The 18,990-nt window shown below is 41.5% G+C and overlaps 1 protein-coding gene across 1 annotated transcript; it reads left to right on the plus strand.

The window, feature by feature from the left end:
• Positions 1 to 7,292: 7,292 nt before the first annotated feature.
• Positions 7,293 to 10,553, plus strand: LOC141628049 (uncharacterized). Its single transcript, XM_074441237.1, has one exon. The coding sequence runs from the start codon at positions 7,293 to 7,295 to the stop codon at positions 10,551 to 10,553; it is 3,261 nt and encodes a 1,086-aa protein (XP_074297338.1).
• The last annotated feature ends 8,437 nt before the right edge of the window (positions 10,554 to 18,990 follow it).

An 18,990-nucleotide genomic window follows, 5' to 3' on the forward strand; every position in this document is an offset into this window, starting at 1 on the left:
GGAGGAATTGAGGTTTGTTTGATTGCAAATGAGGAGGGGGTCGAAAAAATAAAGAGGAAAATGAAATAACAAAGAAAAAAAGGAAGTTTAAGGAACTCCCTGCGCGTCATTTCCACTTTCACTCGATCGAGTGGTTAAGAACTGCTCGATCGAGAACTTCTTCATTTATCTACTCGATCGAGTAAAAAGTTACTCGATCGAGAACTCCCCTTTTCAGCTTTAGTCGATCGAGTAACTTGGGATCATTCGATCGAACAGATTCCACTCGATCGAGTACAAAAAGTACTCGATCGAGCTCTTTTCCTCGTGTAAGCTCTTGAACTTGCGTAAAAATCCCCAAACCTGCATAAAACACTCGCAAAAATATCCTAAAATACCAAAAACGGAAAGTAACAGTCTATAGTCTCTAATCTACGCGAAAAATCGTCTAAATTCTAGTTGTCCTAATTAAAAGCAATAAATAAAGTTCAACGAAAAATTTAAAAATTGTTTTTACAAGTTGGTACACGGGGCATTTCCCCGCTTATTTCTCAAAGCAATTCAGTAGCCCCTTGGAGGGCTCCTGACTGAAGGACGTCATCTCTGCTACATTAATCATCCTCTTCAGTTTCCACGAGCTTGAACTTGAATCATTGGGAGGAGAATAGTTGACGTCCACATACGCGCGAACTTTTCTCATCCTTACTCCTTTCACACCGGCTTTGACATCGTCACTCCCACTTCGACTGACATTAATTGCACAATACCCTTTGACAGCTCCTACATTATTTTCATCTGTACCTGCAGCAAGGAAAACAGACGAACTTTCCTCCTTTTTGCTCTCAACCTGAGGCGGAGGGGTCACAATAGCATCACAATGCTCCAAATCCTCGTTTGGAGCGAGTGTCAATAGGAGGGTCAATATAAGAGAGGGCATTGCAAGGCTGAGCTTGCATGGGAGCCCTTCAGAACTTAGACTTATGGAATATCAATTCCTCGTCCCCAACCTGAAAAGTCAATGTCTTGCCCCCGACGTCTATTACTGCACGGGCAGTGAATAAAAATGGCCTCCCTAAAATAATAGGGGTATGTGCATCTTTGGGGATGTCAAGTACAACGAAGTCAACGGGAATAAAGAACCTCCCGATCTTAACAGGTATGTCTTCTATGACACCTAGTGGCCGTGATATACTACGGTCGGCCATCTGAATAGTCATGTTTGTGTAATTAAACTTGGTCAAACCAAGTCTTTTAGCCAGAGACAATGGTAAGACACTCACGCTAGCGCCAAGATCGCATAACGCGTTATCAATCAAATGGGTACCAATATGACACGGAATCGAAAAGCTACCCGGGTCTAACTGTTTGGGAGGTAACTTATTCTGAACTAGGTCTGTCCCCACCTCGGTCAAAGCTACCGTCTCATAATCATTAATGTGCCTCTTACGCGATAAAATTTCTTTCATAAATTTAATTCAAGAGGGTACCTGTGTCAGCAGTTCAGCGAATGGCACAATGACTTGCAAGCTTTTCAGGAGTTCGGCAAATTTGCCGAATTTTTTATTAGCTTTAGTACTTTGCAAACGCCTCGGGAAGGGCACCGTGATGGGTATCTCGAGTCCCTCATTCCTCTCTTCCAACGTGTCAGCCGGATCAAGCTCCAAATCCTTCGAACGCTTCTTTCCTCTCGAACAAGGTCTTTCAGGCGATTTTTCACTCGATCGAGCACTAGCAGGCTCTCGATCAAGCTGTTCTTTATCTACACTACTCGATCGACAAGAAATATCATTCGATCGAGCAGTTTTTTCAACAAAATCATTCGATCGACCAAAAATTTCACTCGATCGAGTAAGATCTTTTTCATGTTCACTCGAAAAAGTAGAAATTTCACTCGATCGAGTCCTTTCTTCATAATTTTTACTCGATCGACCCCCTGTAATCAGTCGATCGAGTACTTTCCTTGTCGTCAACTCATTTTCTTCACCAGAACACTGTTCATCAGCAATAATTTCCTTCCTTGGGTCTGATTTCAACACGGCTGGTCCCTTATATAAACGACCGCTCCTCGAATTAATTAAATTTACCGTCTCATGTGGATTTTTATCAGCTTGTGACGGTAAATGACCCGGTTTCCTTGTGGACTGGTTCGCGGCTAACTGGGCAACTTGAGTTTCAAGTGCCTTGATAGATGCATCTTTTTGTTGATCACTCAGCTGCCACTGCTTTGTCAAAGACTGCAACATAGGTTTTAACTGACCTAGCTCACTTACTCCACCAGAAGATGATGCACCTTGATTAGGTGTAGGAAAGGAAGGAGGCTTCTGAAAGCCTTGTTGAGCCTTATGTGGAGGGACATATGGCTGCTGCTGCTGCGGAGGAGGGGTAGGATTAAGCACATTTTGACTTGTGATCTTTGCCCTCAGCTGATTGGTGCGCTGTGGAGGGAAATATCTCTTATAAAAAGCAAGAGCAAGGGTCTCCCAGTCTCTGACCCCCGCGGCCGTACGGTCCAAATCAGTCAGCCACTCCCTGGCTGAGTCAGTCAAAGAAAAAGGAAATATAACCTCCTTAATCTTGTCTTGATTTACCCCCTTTGTGGCGGGGATAGTAGAACAGTAGTCCGTAAAGACCTCCATATGCTTCCTCGGGTCTTCACCTGCCACACCTCTAAAGAGATTTTTCTCCACCATATTGATATAGGAAGGTCGGATGTCAAATGTATTCCCATCCTCAGTCTGGAGATTGAACCCCTTTGGAATTGATGATGCTTTAGGCTCCGAATGACTAGCGATGTTCGGCATCTTTACTGGTTGGCTTATAGAGAATTGGAAGTATCTTCTTCAAAAGATGGATTTTCTGTAAATAAGAAATGCTGAATCTCTGGTTCAAAAGTACCCAAGTCTTTCTTTCGTGATTCTCTTTGCAGACGGAGTCTATGTCTGAACAGTCTCTCCGGCTCAGAATTAGCTTAAACTAACTCAAACCTGTGTGACCTGGGCATACACAACACTGAAAGAAAATAAATAAGAACTGCCTCAAGGAATAAAAATTCCCTGAGACGGATAAAATAAACGAAACAAAGACAGATAGGACAATTGCCTCCCCGGCAACGGCGCCAAAATTTGACAGGGCTATCGTATACCTATAAAAAATAACTAACTAAACTAACTATATAGCTAGGGAAGTCAGGTCGATCTCCTCAGGGAGGCAAGATATCTGTAAGAGTCCGTCTATTTGGTCACAAATGGGGGGTGTTTATAATTTGATTTCTAAACTAAAAAGGTTTAAAGGAAGAGAAATAAAGAAAGAGCAATTAAGGCAGAAAATAGGATTAAACTATCAATAGAGAAGGGACATGTCAGGATTTCGGTTCACTACGGTAGTCCAGTGGCTCAACTGTAAACAACTTAGATAAATTACTGCAAGACAGATATGGAAAGGTCTTTTCGGTCCACTTTCTATCCTAAACTTCCACTAACTTAACTTCCGTCCTCGTCAGGGTAGTCTACTGTTCATAGCAGGTCTATTTAGTCCAATCTTCCGATCCAGGATTAAATTTAACCAGATTTAAAAGGTGACTTAGAAGCGTGCACTCAACTAAGTCGATAAATATAGTTATATTGCTATGGGGGCAGAATCTCACAATTAATTCATCTAACCTATTTACTACATCGTCACATTTCTACCGTAGATCCCCTAATCCTAACATGAAACAGATTAGCTACTCATGCTATTAATATTATCAAAGCTAATAACGATGAATGAACTAACAATAAACATAATGAAACGATAATTAAATTGCATAAAAGTAACTAGGGCAGAAAGTAAAAGGAACAAAACAAACAATTAAAATAAATGAAAGAGAGATTAATATTAAGAAAGGAGGAAGAGATTACAATCGCAAGAATCCGGCGTAAAGAACAAACAAATCCGAGCTAAGTAACCCCGAAAGCAAAAGTTACCGTGAAATGAACAAGCAACGTAGTCTTTATTGTGAAGATGAATGATAGATGAAACTAGATAGAATAGAATATGATACTAATGACCTAGCTAATGTACGTTTAAATAGAACATATGCTAAGTTCAAAAACTAAAACAAGTTCACGGGCAAATTAAAGCCCACGCCAGCCAAAATCACTCGATCGAGTAGTCTTAAACCACTCGATCGAGCATTTCTCTAGAAAATCTACTCGATCGAGTAGAATTGTTACTCGATCGAGTAACCTTAATTTCCAGCGCTTTTTGATCGAGTATAAAACTACTCGATCGACCAACCAATGCCATAGAAACCACTCGATCGAGTAATAAAACCACTCGATCGAGTATTTTTCCTCCAAAATAGCTCAAACATCGTGACCGACCGCTCCGTAGACCGTGTCTTCACGCATCCCAATGCAATATCTCGCTCTAGAAAATCTCGTCTCCTCAAAATGCATGCAGAAAGGACGAAAATGGTACGATTCCACTACTTTTGCGTTCATTTCTACAAAACAGACAAAACAAACCAAAGTAGTCAATTCGGGGGCAAAATGCAATATAAACAGTACGAAAGTACTTAGAAATACGTGCTAAAATAGGCTAAAAACACTATACAAAATGCACGTATCATCAAGTTCCTCAAACGCGTTCTGATTTGAAATTGCATGTTTTATCGAGTCTAAGTTGCGGCACCTTGCCCGTTTCGAATGTCCTTTGATCTGTCAAAGGCAACGTCCATTTGCACTAAAACAAAAAAAAAAACCCTGAACTACGAGCATGGTTTGATTTTACCTCTTTAGGTGGATACGTAGGCAGTCCCTCTTATACATGAGGGATACAACCACAAAACCCAATCAAATTTACAAAGCATTTCGAACTACGATCATGGTTTGATTTCACCTCTCCAGGTGGATACGTAGGCAGTCATTTCTTACACAGGAAGGATACAACCATCCCCATGATAAAAAAAACATCCCTATCAAAAAAAGAGAAAAGGGAACAACATTCCCTTTTCCCCACGAAAATACCAAAAATAAGCCTTTCTCCCTTCCTACAAAATCCCACTTTCCCAAGTGCAAACGTTTAGGACGATTCAATTCGAATTGCCTTTACAAAATGGATGGAATAAACGAGGGTTCACAATTTTTGACACAAGTAATCCTCTTACTAATTAATAATGGGAGGGATTACAATTTTAACAACAAATAAAGCTCGACAAGTCTACAACTTGTCAAGGCTAAGGTGTCGACTAAAACACCTCACGCAATAAAACTAGCATAAAACACACAATAACTAGCTTGTACAACATAATAACAACTCACGGGTTGGAAAATGCATGTGTTAACTCGACAAAAAAAACTCTCTTCCTAGGGCTTCCTAGGGTTCGTCTGGGAATCCTTGTTTCTTCAATTTCTCTTTGATTTTCCTCTCGATCGGGGCTACACTCACGATCTTTGATTGTGAGTTGGTCGGCTTTCTTTGTTTTTCTTTTGCTTTTGTTTTCGTGTGCAAGTACAGATGGAGAGTGTAACGAAGGGACAACACCGGGACGGGAAAGAGCCTATGGGGTCGGATGATGGGTTATTCGAATGGGAGGAGGACACAGGCGGGGGACAAGATACGGAGAAAATTCTGCTTGTGGGAAAGCTTTGGGCAACTAGGGCTATTAATGTCAAAGCGGCCATTGATACAATGGTAAAGCTTTGGAACCCGCAAAACCCTATTATTGGCAATGTCATCGATGCTAAAGAAAAGACGTTCATCTTGGATAAGGCGAGAGTTTTGGAAGGCCAACCATGGCACTTTAACAAATTTCTGTGGTGCTTTGACGAACCAAATCAATCGGGTAAACTTACTGACTCATCGCTACATCTTTTCCCTATTTGGGCACGCGTTTACGATTTGCCAATTTCGGGACGAACAAGTCTAACAAATGCTAAACGGTTGGGGAACTGCCTGGGTACTTTTATGCATTTTGAACATGGACCCAATCCGGAGCTTGATAGGGCAATTCGAATTCGAGTTTTATATGATATAAGGGTACCTTTAAAGGCCTCAATTCCTATTCGAGTTAGGGATGGACGTAGTATTAGCTTCCCGGTTAAATATGAGAGGCTTCCGACGTATAGCTATGGCTGTGGGGTAATTGGTCATGGGGAAAAAGATTGCGAGAATGGGCCATATGAAGATGATGACTTGCAATTTGGAGACTGGCTTCGAGCCTCGCCATGGAAGGTTGTAAAGACGGAAAAGGAGAGCTCGGGGAAGGCTGCTAGGGACCTTCGAGCCAAATTCGATGAGGTTAGTGCGAAAGATTCGGAGGAGATGGTGGCTAACATGATTGAAAAACTACAAAATATAGCATTAGGGCTTCGCTCTAAGAAGCAAGAGATGCGTCAAACAGCGGGGGAGATGATGATTATTGAGGAAGGGGAGGGGCAGAAAGGAGGTGGGAGTGTGGATAAGGGGACAAAAAAGGGCGAGATGGAAAATGGGGAGGAAGGTATTGGTGTTGAAGGTGAGCTGGGCGAGGGAGGAAATGGGTCGGTTAGGGAGAGCCATGAGAAGGAGAGTAATGGGGTAATGAGAGGGGTGATGCAGGTTCAAGAGGAGCTGGTAGAGAGCAGGAGAGAAGAGGTACGGGGAAGGGAGGCTGGGGTGGGGCAGAAGAGCTGGACACGGCTGCCAAGGTCGGGGGAAAAGGGAGAGGGTGCTGGTGGTGGTGGGGGAATTTTTGGAGTGGAGCAGCTGAAGAGGAGGAGGGAGGACACTGTAGAGGAGGTCGGTTGCAAGAGAATTAAAACAACTTCAGACGGGGGCGTCTTAATACCTGAGGCGGAGGTTGACGGTGGTCAACCCCGCTGGGCCCAATGAATATTTTAAGCATCAATTGTCGGGGCTTGGGCAACCCCGACACAGTCTCTGCACTCCGTGCTCTGGTACGGAGGGAAGCCCCGGCCATTCTATTCTTATGCGAAACAAAATTGAGTGGTCGTGAGTTACGGGGAGTGAGGGAGCGGATGGAGGGTTATTTTGGTATTGAAGTTGATAGCATGGGGAGATCGGGTGGTCTTGCGTTGTTATGGAGAAAGGAACTCGATTGTACTTTTGTATCGTCTTCGGTCCATCATATTGATATTAATATTAAAGGGAACGATGGAGAGTGGAGGCTTACAGGTTTCTATGGTTGGCCGGTTGCGTTAGACCGTCATCTTTCTTGGGATCTTCTTCGGCTTTTAAGTAGGCAATCCCCATTGCCTTGGGTTTGTATTGGGGACTTTAATGAAATTCTCTTTTCCACTGAAATGAAGGGAGGGAGTCGGCCATAATGGCAAATGAATAATTTCCGGGCAGCTGTGGACGAATGTGGTCTTAAAGATGTTTCACGTGAAGGGTACCAGTTTTCTTACGATAATGGGCAAATTGGTGAGGCTAATCGCCAATGTATGCTGGACAGAGCGATGAGTTCGTCATCTTGGACGGATATGTTTCCTTATGCTTGTTTGATCTACTTGGAGAGGGAATGGTCGGACCATGCCCCAATCAAGCTTGTGCTAGACCATAGGACGCGGGAGGTAAATAGACAGAGGGGCTTCAAGTTTGAACAAATGTGGGTAGGGGAGGAGGGGTGTGCTGAGGCCGTGGAGCGTGGGGTGCAGCGGGGAAGGGGGGATTTGGTTCAGGTTTTGGAGGAGTGTGCAGTAGAGTTGAGAAAGTGGAAGGACACCAATATAAAACAAATTAACAGGTGCATTGGTTTGAAACAACAGCAGTTAGGCCGTTTGAATTGTAGCGAGAGAACGGAAGCGAATGTGTTAAAACGGCGCAAACTTATAGCTGAGCTGGCTGGTTTGAGACGACAAGAGGAACAATATTGGCGACAGCGATCAAGGGCTCTGTGGCTGAAAGATGGCGATAAAAACACGAAATTTTTTCATACGAGGGCAGGTGAACGGAAGAGGAAAAATTTTATTGCCAAGCTTGTGGATGATAGGGGTGTCACGAGGTGTGGGGATGCAGCTGTAGCTAGCGTGGCCAATGCTTATTTCCAGGAGCTTTTTGCGACATCAAATCCGGTTATTCCAAACGAGACTCTCCAGGGAATTGCGAATAGGGTCACGGATGATATGAATGCTAACTTACGACGTGCTTATGACGAGGAAGAAGTGATTGACGCCCTACATCAAATGCACCCGTTAAAGGCCCCGGGACCAGACGGTATGAATGGACTGTTTTACCAAACTTATTGGGATTCGGTCGGGTCGGAAGTTATTAGCACAGTCCTTGCTATTTTACGTGGTGAGATTTCGGCGAGAGAACTTAATAAGACAAACATTGTCTTAATACCAAAAAAGAAGGCTCCGGATAAAATTCGAGATTTTAGGCCAATCAACTTGTGTAATGTGGCGTACAAATTAGTGTCTAAAGTTCTTGCTAATCGTCTGAAACTGTTCCTGAATGATATTGTGTCTGAAAACCAGAGTGCTTTCACGCCAGGTAGAGCGATATCGGATAATGTCCTAGTTGCTTTCGAAATTTTCCACTACATGAAAAATTCGAAGAGCACAGGGGGTTATATGGCCATTAAATTAGACATGGCGAAGGCATATGACCGGGTTGAATGGTGTTTCCTGGAACGGGTTTTGAGAACGATGGGGTTTGACCGAGCATGGATAGCGCGGGTGATGGACTGTGTCTCGACTGTCTCATTTTCCGTCCTTGTTAATGGGCATCCTTCAGAGACTTTTGTTCCTTCGAGGGGATTAAGACAAGGTGACCCGCTCTCTCCATATTTTTTTATTCTTTGTGCTGAAGTCCTCTCGAGTCTTATGAGACGAGCAGTCGAAATGAACAGCTTACATGGTGTGCGTGTGTCGAGTAATGCACCTCCTATTTCACATCTCCTATTTGCGGATGATAGTATATTTTTTATGAGGGCAAATGAACAGGAGGCTGAGGTGGTGAAGGACATTCTTCGAAAATACGAGCAGGCATCGGGTCAGTTGGTGAGCTTAGACAAGACTACTGTCTCGTTTAGTAAGGGAATACCGGTGCAAAAAAGGAACAATTTGGCTACAAGATTGGGTATAGCAGAAGTGGCGGAACATGACAGATATTTGGGGTTACCTACGGTAGTGGGGAGGTCCAAAAAAGTTCTCACGGATATTTTACGAGATAAGCTTAGCAAAATACTGTCTGGTTGGCGCGGGAAAATATTGTCTAGGGCTGGTAAGGAGGTTCTCATAAAGGCTGTGGCCAATTCACTCCCTACCTATGTTATGAGCATTTTTAAAATTCCTGCGAGTTTTTGTGATGAGCTTCGAGTCTTGATATCCCGATTTTGGTGGGGCTTTGAGGACGGGAAGAGAGGGATCAGCTGGGTTGCGTGGAGAAAATTGTGTCAATCGAAGAGTTTGGGTGGCATGGGCTTCCGCGATTTCCACTTGTTTAATATGGCTTTGTTGGGCAAGCAGGTTTGGCGTTTAATGACGGAAACTGAGGGGTTATGGGCGCAGCTGATGAGAGCTAAATACTATCCCACGGGTAACATAATGTCGGCTATTTTGGGTTCCAATCCGAGTTACACGTGGAGGGGAATTCTTGAGGCTCGTGATATGTTGAGAAGTGGTTGGCGTCGTCGTATTGGGGATGGGTTGTCGACTAGAGTGTGGGGGGATGCATGGCTGCCAGGAACACAAACAGGGTGCATTATCTCGCCACAGGTGCCCGGCCGTGAGGGTATGATGGTCGCGGAGCTCTTGGAGGTGAATGGTAATGGCTGGAATGACGCTTTGCTTGACACTATGTTTCTACCTTTCGAACGGGAACGAATTAGAAATATTCGGCTGAGCTCTAATAGACCGGTGGATGAGTGGTATTGGGTGGCGGAGAAGGATGGAATTTTCACTGTTAAGTCGGCCTATCGACGCTTGGCGGGAGAGGGGATGGAGCTTGAGCTAGGAGGGATGTCAAATTGGGAGAGGGAGAAATGGTTATGGAATAGGCTCTGGAAAGTCCCGGTTTGGCCCCGAGTGAAGCTTTTCTTCTGGCAACTGTGCAGCGAAGCATTGGCAACAAGAGCAAACATAGCTAACCGAGTTCGAGGTGAGTCTGCTTTTTGTTCGTTATGTAATTCTTTTAATGAGTCAAGTATCCATCTATTTCGGGAGTGTGCTATAGCTAGGCGGGTTTGGGAGGGCCTTGAGTTGGGTGATGGCGAGGGTGAAGGAATGGGTATACGGGATTGGGTGGAAGCGAGGTGGAGGGGATTTGGTCACCGCGAGCAGGTCGTTTTTATGGTGGGATGTTGGGCTTTGTGGGAGCACCGTAACAAAGTGGTCTTCGATGCTAGAGAGGTGGACCCGAGTTCGATTGTTAAGAGGGTCGTGGATGTGGTTGAGGAGATGGAAGGGGGTGGTTTTGTACGTATGGGCCGTGGGGATGAGGGGATCAAAAGTGGTAATGAGGCGGGGAAGAAAGGGTGGGTGGCTCCTTCGGTGGGCTTCATAAAAATCAATGTTGATGCGGGAGCAAAAGAGGGAGAAGGGGTGAGTGTGGGGGTGGTTAGCCGAGATGATAATGGCAGGGTGCTGTAGGGCCTTTCAGTGGTACAGAACTTGGCATGGGAGCCTCATTTAGCGGAAGCAAGTGCGGTCTTTGAAGGCATTAGTGAAGCTGCGAGAAGAGGGCATACGAAGATCGTCGTGGAAAGCGATTGTCTGACGGTGATTGACGCGTTAAAGAGGAAAGCGAAGGGCAGGAGCATTTTTTCGTTATTGCTAGATGACATTTTATTTTTATGTAATTCGTTTGAGTCTGTTTTGTGGTCGTATACGAGTCGAGTCAACAACATGGTTGCTCATTCGTTAGCTCATTCTTTTCCTAGAATTCCTGGTAGAGTAGTGTGGTCGGATGTCCTACCTCCGATTGCGAACAATGCTGTTAATTTTGATTCCAGATTAATATAGTAAGGCCCTCGGGCTTTCACCTCACAAAAAAAAAAAAACATAATAACAACTCACAACACTAATACAACATAATAATGAAGTGGGTAATGGAGGTCTTCACTCTTCCATTCTACCCTTGCCTTTTCCCTCGGGGTATATCTTCCCCTTGTTCTTCTTGTTGGCCCGCGTAGCATGGATTTCCTCCTCGGAACGGATCCTCAACGGATCTAAGATGGCGACGGCCTCTGATCTAGCACAAGACCCCATGTTCGACCCGAAACGAGCCAATGCACGGCCCACCATGTTCTTGGGACCCGAGCTTCTCCTCTTTGGTGGTCTCATCACATCCGAGCTAGCTCGGTCAACATACTCCTCGAAGAAGGCACGGTTGGCCTTGCCAACCTCTTGAAACTTCAAGTCGACGACCTCGTCCTTACGGAATTTGGACCTCTCTTCCAAGGACGGAGCTCTTGACCACTTGACATAAGCGGGAGTCTCCATGTCGTGGCAACGGGATTTGGTACCTCCCAAAGCGGCCGAGTGGCCCACCATCTTTCGAAGACCTCCACAAGCTCGGAGTTCCGAAAAACATTCTCTTGGACAAGGGTATCTTGAGCGGGCACCTTTTGCTGACGCTCTATTTGCCTCATGAGCCTTTTAGGATAAATGAATGAAGCAACCTTCAAACCCATCACCATCAAAGAACGAGGACTAGCACCCGAAGCGGGCAACCCCGTGAAGGAACTCAAGTGCCACCATGGAACCACCCAACGGATGTGAGGACCACCCTCCTCCGCCAATCTTGCGGCCCAATAAGGCTCGGTAGAAGCAAAACTATCCGAGTACAACTTCTTCCTCATGGTAAGGTGACGGAAGAAATAAGAAGAAGAATCAACCGGAGGCTCTACATACCTTAGCCTCTCCAATAACCAGACTTGGAGGATCCTTGGGGATCCGAATGAGGGAGCTCCTCCACAAGAGCCTTCCTTGTCCAAAGCTTGGATGATCTCTCCAAGCACCAACCATGATGGATCTCTACCATGCTCCATTTGCTCGGCCACATGAACAAGGGTCATGCTACCATAGTATTTCGGCCCCTCCTTCTTCAAAACATCACCAAAGTGTAGGATTCATTAATCTCAAAACTTAACATATTAAAAATATGTGAATAATTAATTTAGTCATAAAATTAATTCTAGATCTTATGCATGCAAAACAAAATATAAGAGTGAAGAAATCGGTCCCTTACAAATGTATTTTCGGCTATTAGGGCGCTAGTAAGGTCTCCTACCTTACTTAGTTCTTGAGCTTTCCAAATGGATGAACAAGATTCAATTTAGAATCTCTCCTCAAGGATTGTACCAAGAAAACCTCCTTAATACAAATATTAATTTGATTACTAGAGTTAATATTTGTGCCCTTAAAATTACTAATATTATATATATACTACTTCTAGTATAGATAGAATAATATTAGAGGATTTATGTGAGTTCTTATAATTTTGTTCAACAACCAAAGTAGTGAGATAAGTCAATACACAAGTAGTGAAGTATTAGAATGAATTAGAGTAAAAATAAGAAGATAAAAACTCTCTCTTTTCCACTAGGGTGGTCGGGTGGTTGGAGGAGGAAGAGTGCCCAATAGCTTTTGAAGTTGCTCTTCTCAAGAACAATAGGCATGCAACCCTATTAGTAGGTAATTATCATGTTACCCACTAATTAAACTAATTTAGGCACAAATAATCCATCCTCTTCCATTTACACGGTTTACATATGTAAAATGGATCCATTTTAACTTTGTCAATTTGTTGAATTGTATTGTGTGACAAATTGGACATGTTACTAGACATGTCATTTAAATAATGCATTTTTAACAAATTAAAAATCATTATATAAACAAAATAAATCACATAAAAAAATTAACTAGTAATTCACAATTACCATAACTTAAAATGGGTCATTTAAGTATAAATCACAACTACTTGTATTTATAATAACCAATTCATTCTTATTTTAATTGTTTCATAAACAATAAATAAACCTTAAGTAATAAAACAATTTAATTACTTAACACGAATCTTATTTAATCAAATTACAATAAGATACGTACTATCACTCACAAAATCATTTGTTCAATTTTAAGGAATTAATTAACTTGTATCATCATACAGTTAATCAATTAATCAATTAATAATGTTTCACTAGAGGTATGACCTTAAGGGATCAACTGATCACCACCGTCGCACGACAGTAATGTCAAACTCTAGTCAGCCAATCATTACCGATTAATGTGGATCAGTTGATAATAAAATGTTACATTCCCTTATGTATTCTTCATATGAGATTTAAACATGTGATCGCATTATTGTCGAGGACACATACTCCAACAATCTCCCACTTGTCCGCGACAAGTGTGCGTCACCAATTCTCTTGTCCGATTACTATCTCCCACTCAATGCAAGGTGTCTTGCAGGTCGTACTTGCATTTGATCATGTCGTGAGTGGTTTCCTCGATCTGGAGAACAGCTGTCTAACCGGAGTTATATGCCATAGATACCTTCCGAGCGTGGCCACGCATTTCCAGTTCATTACTCCTCGAGTGGCCTTCAGATATAAGATAATCCCGACGGGGATGGACAATTCCTATTGCACTCTTCCATTCGATTAGCCACAGCTCATCATGACCCAAAATATGCCCATCAGACCCCAATTACGAAGGTCGCCGAACATAAATCAAAGTCATTCTGAAACTGTACCATTATAGGCGAACAGTCATTAGTCAAAGAATTGACTCATAAGAATACCATAGTAGCTCTCGCCATGACCAGGCTATAAAATTTGCCAGAACTCTATAAGCGGTCATAAGCCCAGCAGAGTGTCCCCACAGTCTGCCTATGTGATCGGCTAGTCATCTCTTATGACTCTATGGCATTTAAACTTGTCATCAACCGCATCACACTCTAGTTACTTCGAGACGTCACCTCATGTATGTAACTATAGGTTATTACTATGTCAATCTAGTTCACTTTAATGGGGTTCAACATTGTCTCAACAACCCATTTAGTTATGACAAAGTAATAAAATTCAAATTAAAATTAAAAGACAAATGCAATTATTCTATATGAACAAATAAAACAACATTTTATTTCATATCAAATAGTCTTGTACAAACTGGGCATACGTCTAGGCCCCATGGATACAACATGTCCATCATGTTTCGCCTGCGATAAAGGCTTGGTGAGTGGATCAGCTAATAAGTTATCATCCGTCCCAACCTTACAAATCGCTATTTCCTTTCTTTCAATAAAATCTCTAATGATATGAAACTTTCTGAGTACATGTCTAGATTTCTTACTAGACTTTGGTTCTCTAGCTTGGAAGATAGTTCCATTGTTGTCATTATAGAGAGTGATAGGATCCTTGGCGTAGGAACTACTCTTAGCCCTTCCATGAATTGACTGATCCATACAGCTTCCTTGGCAGCTTCTGATGCTGCAACGTACTCAGCCTCCGTGGTAGAATCCGCAATCACAGCTTCTTTGAAGCTTCTCCAGCTGACGGCACCACCATTGGGCATAAATACAAAACCAGCTTATGATTTCATGTCATCTCTATCTGTTTGAAAGCACGAGTCTGTGTAACCCTTAACACACAACTCGGAGTCTCCTCCAAACACTAAGATAGAATCCTTAGTCCTTCGCAAGTATTTAAGGATATTCTTTAAAGCTATCCAGTGACTCTCACCTGGATTCTGTTGAAATCTACTTGTCATACTTAGAGCATATGAGACATCTGGTCGAGTGCATATCATGGCATGCATGATTGATCCAATAGCGGAAGCATAAGGAATCAATTTCATGCGCTCAGCATCTTCGGGTTCAGAAGGAGATTGAGACTTGCTAAAAAAGATTCCACTACCCATAGGAATTAAGCCTCTCTTAGACTTATCCATGCTGAAGCGTCGAAGAATCTTGTCAATGTAAGATTCTTGACTTAATGCCAATATCCTTTTGGTTCTATCTCTATAGATCCGGATACCAAGTATGCGTTGTGCTTCTCCTAATCCTTCATTTGGAAATGACTTCCCAAATACTCCTTGATGGAGGACAACATTGGAATGTCATTTCCAATGAGTAGTATGTCATCCACATACAATATTAGGAACGCAACATTGCTCCCACTGAACTTCATGTATAAACATGGTTCCTCAATACTTCGAGTAAAACCATTTTCTCTTATAACATGATTGAATCGATGATTCTAGCTTCTAGATGCTTGTTTAAGACCATAAATGGATCTCTTAAACTTGCACACCTTGTTAGGATTTTTGAGATCTATAAAACCTTTAGGTTGCATCATGTACACCTCCTATTCTAAATTCCCATTTAGAAAAGCGGTTTTTACATCCATTTGCCAAATTTCATAGTCGTGAAATGCGGCAATCGCTAACAATATCCGAATGGATCTTAGCATGGCTACAGGTGCAAAGGTTTCATCATAATGAAGACCCTGAACTTGGGTAAAACCCTTTGCAACTAAGCTAGCTTTGTTGACATCATCATGTCCTTCTATGCCATTCTTTATTTTGAAGATTCATTTACACTGAAGAGGTCTCACCCCTTCAGGCAAATCTACCAAGTTCCAAACTTGATTTTCATGCATAGAACTAATTTCGGATTTCATGGCTTCAAGCCATAAAGATGAATTTGGACTAGAGATTGCAGCTTTGTAGGTGGTCGGTTCGTCACTTTCAAGAAGTAACACATCAAGACTTCCATCCTCTTGGATAAGTCCAACGTATCTATCAGGATGTCTTGAAATTCGACCTGACCTCCTTAGTTGTGGATTAACAACAGGATTAGACGACAAAGGAATATCTTCTTGCGTCTCTACTTCGGTTTGTGGCTCTTGTACTTCATCAAGTTCAAAATTTCTCCCACTCTGTATATTAGAAATAAACTCATTTTCTAAGAAGACAGCCTCACTAGACACAAACACTTTGTTTTCTTGAGGTTTGTAGAAGTAATATCCTCGGGAGGTAATGGGGTAACCTACAAAGATACATTTTTTAGATCGTGGGGCAAGCTTGTTGTCAGTTTTTGCCTTGACGTAAGCATTACATCCCCAAATCTTCATATAGGATATATTAGAAACCCTTCCCTTCCACATCTCATATGGAGTCTTTTCGGTTGCCTTTGTTGGACTATTATTGAAGGATTTGATTGCAGTTTGGATTCCAAATCCCCAAAACGAGTCGGGTAACTCGGTTGGACTCATCATGGATCGAACCATATCTAGTAGGGTTCGATTTCTCCTTTCGGCAACACCATTAAGTTATGGTGTATCCGGTGGAGTAAGTTGTGACACAATGCCACAATCTTTCAAGTGTGAATCAAATTCATTACTTAGATATTCTCCACCACGATCGGATCGTACTGCCTTTTGTTCAGTTGGTTTTCTACTTCATTTTGAAATTCTTTAAATTTCTCAAAAGCTTCACTTTATACTTCATTAAGTAGATATACCCATATCTACTTAAATCATCGGTGAAGGTTATGAAGTAGTCATAGTTTTCCCTAGCGGTGATGGTCATTGGTCCACATACATCGGTGTGTATAAGTCCCAATAGTTCACTATCTCGAGTCCCTTTACCACTAAAAGGGTTACGAGTAATTTTACCTAGGATACAAGATTCGCACACACCATATGATTGAAAATCGAATGGTTTAATAACATTAGTGGAAACCAATCTTTTAATGCGATTCTCATTTATATGACCTAATCGACAATGCCAAATGTACGATTTATTTGGATTACTTGACTTGAGTTTCTTTGATTGTATATTATAGATGTCTTTTCTTAGATTTGATGTTTCTAGAACATAAAGGACATTAATAGATCAACCTCGGCCTATACCAAGTCATTTCTAGAAATAGTACAACAATTGTTTTTAATGGCAAAACTAAGACCTTCTATGTCTAACATAGCAATAGAAATGATGTTCTTAAATAGAGTAGGTACATAAAAACAATTATGCAAATACAATTCAAATCCATTCGGTAGAACAAGCACATAAGTACCCCTGGACGCGGCCGCTACCCTAGCTCCATTCCCAATTCGGAGATCAACAGCGCCTTTGCCCAGCCTTTCCACGTTTTTTAGCCCCTGTAAATGATTACAAAGGTGAGAACTACGGCCAGTATCTAGTACCCATGTTGTGGTGGAAGTGAAATTTACATCAATAACATAAATCTCAGAAGGAATTTTACCAAGTGGAATGACAAGTCTATCCCTTATATTTCCCAAATATATAGGGCAATTTCTCATCCAATTTCCCATGCCATGACAATAATGGCATTCATCATCAACTTTGGCTCCTCTACTAGTCCCACTAGCCCCATCGTTGAATTTTCTCCCTTTTCTTCCCTTCCTCTTGAACCATTTTCCTTTTGTAGCAAGAACTTGCTTGCTAGAACTCCCACTTACTTCGGCATCTCTTTCTTCCAAAGAAAGGGATTTCATAGACTTGGTGACATGGTCTACCCGAGACGCATTCACACAAGGCCTAGTCATAGTGGGAGGTATGGAGGAAGTGATGAAATTGAGGTTTCCATCAGAACCGATCCCAAAATGAAGTTCTCTAGTAGTATCGAGTTGGTGGTTGGAGTTAATTTCGTCAAATAATTTGTGACAAGACTCAATGGTAATAGGTGTTGTTTCTTGTGATGGATCCATTGTGATATAAATCAACTATAAATGGAGGTAAAGGAAATATTAACATTTGTCTTCTAATAAAATTTGCAAACATTTTTAAACAAATTTTAAACATTTATATAGTGACCTCTACCCAACTATTATAAATGATCCTGAGATCCAAATTCATATTAATTCAGGCACGGTGAGCCGATTCATCCCTTATCAATATAACTTGGTGGATTAACTCCTTAGTCGATTCTACTTCTAGAACTCTCGGTCGATAAAATTACTCTAATATTTATCTTTAGCCCGGAACACATGCGACTACGGTCACGAATACTTCCGTTGAGCTCAATCCAAATTTCGATGTAATAACATTTTACTACCCCACTTCACCAACGTAACAAGGTTTGCATTACGGTGAAGCCGGCTTAATTCCCTTATGAAATTAGTACTTCATGGGTTCTACTATTTGGTAAGGCTATATCTCAATTATTAATTTAGCGAGAGGTCATGTCAATTTATTATCTATCACGTTTTAAGTGAACTAAAGCGGTGAACTACGATAACTATAATTGACACGGTCGATGACTCGATTAAATAAAATGCATGTTTAGTTATGACGATTTAGCGATGCATGCAAACATATAAAGAAAATGCAAAGCATAAATATAAAGTCCTAGTATGTCCTTCCTAAAATATTAAATCTAATAAACTATTACAAATTCGGAAACCAACTCCTTTGGTCTCTTGAACTTCGGTCTTGGCACGCATCTCGAGGTAACACCGTCTTCATGGAAACTCCGGGAAATTACAAATAATAAATAAAAATTGCATAATTTCCTATTATACATTTGTAAATAAAAATAAATCTATTAAATTACAAAACGGTGATACGAGATCATAATAATTACAACCGAATCAATATTCCCATGCATTTCGGGTAATATCAATTAAAAACTAAGGCCATACTAAGTAAAATTACATAATTCCAAATTATATAAAATAAAAATATGGCAATCATAATTAAAATGCAGAATTATAATATGTATGAACATGCTTAATTTTATGCTAAATCGCCTTTTAAGAGCCAATATCGCATATTTTATTTGTTTTTATGGATTTACGTGATTATAAGCTTGTTAAAATCACAAAATGTCTCATAAATCCATATTTATGTTCAAGTTAATTACCCTAACCATCTTAGGACTCAAAACTTAGTCTTCGACAATAATTCAACTTGATTTCTTAGTATTGTTCATTATGGACCAAAAATACAATATTATATTATAAACTCCAAATTAAATTATCAAAATTCCAAATAATTTCAAAATTTGAAATTCAAACTCATGAACATTCTGGAAAAATACCATGACACTCATAATGTTCAA

Source organism: Silene latifolia, chromosome Y (genome assembly GCF_048544455.1).
Source record: "Silene latifolia isolate original U9 population chromosome Y, ASM4854445v1, whole genome shotgun sequence".
Taxonomy (NCBI): Eukaryota; Viridiplantae; Streptophyta; class Magnoliopsida; order Caryophyllales; family Caryophyllaceae; genus Silene; species Silene latifolia.